Genomic DNA, 5,595 nt, shown 5'->3' on the forward strand with positions numbered 1-5,595 from the left:
ATGGCTCGCTGGCAGGAAGCGTCACAGTGGACGCGATCATGGCGCGATTGGCAACATAGCTGGAAACTATTAAATTGTAAATCTGAACGAAATATGCATTTCGTATGCATATGATATACACAACCATATTTTACAGCTATATAATTAGGCATAGTGTATGGAACTTGTCTATTTAACTTTTGCAAAGCTTAAATTTTGTTTTTTCCAATACAAAATTTCCTTTTTATATCTTAACAAGTGTCCTAAGGAGATGAGTTGATATTTTGTAGCTATATAATTATTTATAAAATACAATTACAAGTGGATAAGTTGTTTTCTAATTTGTGTAGTGTTAAATGGTGATTTATTTTTCTGTCATCTTGTCTTGTCACACAATGATCTGATTTTAAGTTATGGACTCAATTCAGTGCTAGAGATGTGAACGAAGTTGTTTTATGCATCAAAGATCTGAACTCTCCAAGCTTTCATCCTTCCATGGTTTCTCTCTGGGTCACAGACTCGTTCGAGAGAAAGGACACAGAGAGAGATCTTTTAGCCAAACTGCTGATCGACCTTGCAAAACCTCATGGTGGCACCTTAAGTCAAGCCCAACTCATTGAAGGGTGAGATTTATTTCATAACTTGTATTAAGATCTGTCATTGTGAATTTAAAAATTTGAAATTGTTGCTCATTCCTATTTATCTTGGCTAGGTTTGAATCTGTTCTAACTACTTTGGAAGATGTGGTTACGGATGCACCGAAAGCACCAGAGTTTCTTGGCCGCATTTTCGCCAAAGTTATTACAGAGGATGTAGTCTCTTTGAAAGAGATTGGGCGGCTAATACACGATGGCGGAGAGGAACCAGGAAGCCTCTTACAAATTGGACTTGCAGCTGATGTTCTTGGAAGCACCTTGGAAGTGATACAAACCGACAACGGCGATGCCATTTTGAATGAGATCCAGACAAGCTCCAACTTGCAGTTGCAGACTTTCCGGCCACCACAACCGATTAAATCACGGAAGCTAGAAAAATTTATTTAGGGATAGAGATGGTGAAATTTTATTTATGTCTTAGTGCTGTTAGGATACTCCAATTTGCAGAAATGCTCTTCTCCGCGGGGTGGTGATGGGGATAATTTTATGCTCGGAATTCTGTTAAATAATATTTTCTCTGCAATTGTGGAAAACACAGTTAAGCATCAGAAATTTTAGGTTGGGATATACTAGTATAATGTTTGTCATGGGTTTTACATTTTTTCTAATAGTATTGAATTGCAGCATCAAAGTTTATTATACAAAAAGGTTTCTCTGGTTTAGTAAAAAAGTGTGCGGCAATGCATGTTGCCTAGTGGTACATAATTTTAAAATATGCTGGTTATTTATGTATGTACTAGTTTCCTATTTATGTAAATGGGCATAGCACAGAAAAAGTTAACGAGTTCTCATAGGTGATTTTTAGTTTCGTTTGTAATTGCTAAAATTCAATTTTACATTTTAACCCTATACATTATCTTGAAAAAAATAGTCAAATTACTAATTGTGTAGTATATTGGTAAAGTGACGGCATAATAAATTTATAAGCTATGACGTTTAGCGGGTAGATTACACAACCTTTTACTCTTTACAAACTCAAAATCTAAATTTACCCTTGACTTTGAAATAAATATCTTCTACCTCGTAAAATTCCGAATTTGTTTTAAAAATTTCAAAATTAAGTTTATCCCTGTTTATGTAAAATTAGGTTCAAATTGGTGGTTTTTTGAAAATCTTTTATCAAACTTAGATGTTTTATTTTTTAAATGAGGTAAAACTGAGGGTTTGAATCAAATGTAGAAGTAGAGGTATAATTTTAGGAATATGAGGTATAATTTTATCTAATATGTTATAAAAATTGAAGGTTCAAGTCTTATCTTAACTAACAAAATTTCTTTAGATTGTTTGATCTAGCCTTGATTTGGTCTCTTAGCCCACTTAAAGGGTTGTCCGTTTGACATGTCTCAAAGTAAATTAAAAGTAATATTATATTTTGTCTTTTATCTTATTTAGTTGTAACAGCTTAATTATTTATTTTTTCTTTCTAAATCTATCTTTTATCTTTTAAAATTCTGCAACTTAAACCTTAATTTTATTTTTGTTAAAAAAATGTTGATGCTCACAAGCAGTGATGATGTAGTGTAAACGTTGTTTGATACATTTGAAACATGGACAAATGTCTCTCCAAATCTCAAAATTCAGAAACGTTGAGTGCACAAAGGTTTCTAGGATTTGTAAGAGAAGAAAATAGATTTTCGATTATAGAAAAAATCAAGGGCAAGAATGTTGGATTGATTCTTATCATCAAAGCATATAAGAGGGGCGCATTATCAAAATGTTGTGTGTATTAAATTTATTTTCGCTTTAGGGATTTGCTTTGTATAAAGGTTAATTTATTTATTCATTTTGTTATTGATTTGATTCTTTTTTGGTAGCAGTGAGGTAGTGTTGTATTATTTTTGTCATATTTGAAGAGGTTATGTTGAAATGAGTTCTTTATGTTTGTGGGCCACTCTGACTTCTTCACATTCATTTTTTGGGTTTGAATTGTTGTTTATTGAATTGTTCTTTATGTAAAGATGAAGTTGTTTATTGAATTGTTGTTGGTTTTTGTCTTTTGCCGCAATATGAATGTTATTTTGGGCTATAGAAATTTTAATTGGACTAAGACTAAGGGAAAAGTACTTATATCTTATCTTTCAAGCATCCTAGCCTGAGTTTGTTGAACAAATTGGATTAGAAGAAGATCAAAATATGGACCAAATTGAATATGTAACCAAACTAAGAATGTGGCCTAAAAAGAAGATGTGACTCAAACAAAAAATGTGGCCTAAAATGAGCATGTTACTCAAATTGAACATGAAAGGGGTGTGAAAGGAGCTGTTGGGACTAAAGAAAAGAAAGAAAAAAAAAGGTGGTAAGCCCAAGAAAAAAGGGATTGAGGTTGGATGAGGCTGAATGAGCTAATGATCAATCCTCAAAAGGGATGAAAGATAGACCGAAAAGAGCCATTATTGATGAACATAGGGGACTGATGATGAAAAATTGAGTGATGGTGAGTCATTCAAGTTAAGGAATACTAAAAAAGGAAGATAAGTGTGGTAGAGAGTCATTGAAGATTATCATTAAGAGGAATTGACAACTAATTTTGAGAGTGACTCTTATGGGGAAAATAATGTCATGTATCCATCATTAATCATGTCTAAAAAGACGACATATTATAAGTGAGTTTTGGATACAAAGTTTTCAATTAAGGAAGACTTCAAGAATTCCATAAAAATTTATGCAATAAACAATGGAAGAGATTTAAGGTTGATAAAAAATGACAGCGCAAGAATGAGAGTTGAGTGCAAAAACAGGTGTGAGTGGTTTGCATACTGTGCTAAAAGGACAAATGAGGATGCATGGCATTAAGAACATTAAATGACACACAATAGAGATTTTTGGGTGAGTACGATGAATTTAAATTGGCTCGGAAAAAAAAAATCAACAAATACGGTTAAGGAAAATCCTAACATTAGATTGACAAATATTTGTCAAAAATAACCCAACAAAAATGGAACACGTGAATGAGTAGGATGAAGACATATAAAGATAAGAGGGTTGCCATTGATTTTGTGGATGAGTTATTTAGAGAGCAATTTTGTAAACTACATAATTATTGTCATGAACACCTCAGGTCTAATCCAAACAATACATTTATGTGAAATGTACAACATATTGAAGTTCTTGAATTTGATGGTTTTGAAATAGAACAATATCTGGATAGGTCTCTGCTACCTAGTTTTCAAAGGATTTACATTTGTATTGATAAGTGCAAACAAAATTTCTTGAAGTGTAAACCCATCATAGAACTTGATGGATGTTTCCTAAAAGGATACTATATATAGGGGTCAACTCCTTGCAACAGTGGATAGAGACACTAATGATTGTTGAGACAAACTCTATATTTAAAGTTTTGATGAAAATAAACAAAGGTTAATTAAGAAAGTTAATTATGTTATGTTAATTTAACATGTGTTTTTGAGTGGATTTAATTAAGAACAGAATCAAGCAAAACAGACAAGACAGCAACAAGATCATTCTGCATCAAAACAGAGAATGATCTCCAGCTTCAAAAATTGTCCATCACAGCATATTGGTCAAATTTTTTCTATCTCTTTAACAAAGAGTCTGCCCTGGAAATTTATTCATATCTAATCAGTACATGGCAAGGAACAAGTAGGATTCATCCAAGCTCAAAAAGGCTATTTGATCTCAAAAATAAAAGGACTCAAAGACAGACAAAAGTCATGACAGTTTGCAAACTCCAAAAATCAAATGTCAAGAAAGTTCGACCAATCTTGACATATGATAAGACAATTGCAAAGGAAATCTAGAATGATTAAAACGGGAACTCCAGAATGATTATTGAAGCTCAAGAAAGTTCAAACTAACAAACCAAGAACGTTAATCATTCTCCGTTTTCTGCACAATAACAACAACACTACATCTCCTCTGAAATAACCTGTAATTCCTCTCCAAACTTCTCTAGCTACACTCAAGACTCAAGACACAGAATGTACCATCCAAGATCAATGAAGAAACGTCAAGAATACTTTCTAAAAGAGGACATAACTGCTTTAAATGCTAAACCAATAAAGTCAAAAAGTTATTTCAAAGAAGGATTATTTTTATTCTGAAATAATGTTTCAGTCAAAACGCAGAGCCTCTCCAACAGCTCTTGTGTACCTTCATTCAGTTCCTCTACAGCCTATAAATAGAAGGCCAATATCCAGAATCAAGACAAGAAATTCAAGTGCTAAGAAATCCATAAATCGATCACATACATACTTGAAATTCTGCAAAACAGAGGCAATCATACATTCTGCTTTTTGCGAAACAGCTGCTGATTCATATTCATATATTAGTTTGCGCAATTATCATTAGATCCTTTGTAAAGAATCAATTCTCAAACAAGAGTTGAGAAATCTCTGATTCTGTCAAAAAACAATCAAATTGTAAAAACTCAAACTATAAGAGTTTCTTTATAGTTTGTTTAAGATTACATCCTATCAAGGTTAGATAGGTGCTGGTATTGCTTTATGGGTGGAAAGTATTAGAGGTTGAAATAGATCAAGGTTGATCTAGACTAGGTGTTGTAAGATCAAGAAGGCTCATTGTTTTAAACACTTAGTGGAAAATCTCACTGTGTGAGGACTGGACGTAACCCACGTTGGGTGAACCAGGATAAAATCTTTGTGTGGTATTCTCTATCCTATCTCTTTATTTATCACATTGAATTAATTAACTAAGGTAAAACATAAACTGCTTTTCTATTTTCAACTAATCAAGGAACGTTCTCTGTTTTATAACAAAAACCAAGGACGTTCTCCGTTTTCTGTTTTCATACCCAAGATCAATCTTGAGTTATTTTCTTAAGTTTTAACAGGAATTTTTAAAAGGTGCATTTACAATTCAAATCCCCATTTCTTGTAAATCGACATTGTTACTTCAATTGGCATCAGAGCTCGGTCTCTAGAAATTTCAAAAACACCTAACAAGTGTTAGAGAAAAGATCTAGAAGAATGTCGAAAGCAAA

General features: G+C 32.7%; 1 protein-coding gene across 2 annotated transcripts in view; it reads left to right on the top strand.

Moving 5' to 3' along the window:
- The window catches only part of LOC101491945 (eukaryotic translation initiation factor 4G-like), a 9,220-nt gene extending 7,736 nt beyond the window's left edge, over positions 1-1,484 (top strand). For both annotated transcript variants that reach the window (XM_004492180.4, XM_004492181.4), the window contains exons 9-10: positions 408-602; positions 692-1,484. In XM_004492180.4, the coding sequence (XP_004492237.1) occupies positions 408-602; positions 692-1,022 (526 nt within the window). In that variant the 3' untranslated portion in view covers positions 1,023-1,484. The remainder of the gene's footprint in view (positions 1-407; positions 603-691) is intronic.
- The last annotated feature ends 4,111 nt before the right edge of the window (positions 1,485-5,595 follow it).

The sequence above is a fragment of the Cicer arietinum genome, chromosome 3 (genome assembly GCF_000331145.2).
Source record: "Cicer arietinum cultivar CDC Frontier isolate Library 1 chromosome 3, Cicar.CDCFrontier_v2.0, whole genome shotgun sequence".
NCBI lineage: Eukaryota > Viridiplantae > Streptophyta > Magnoliopsida > Fabales > Fabaceae > Cicer > Cicer arietinum.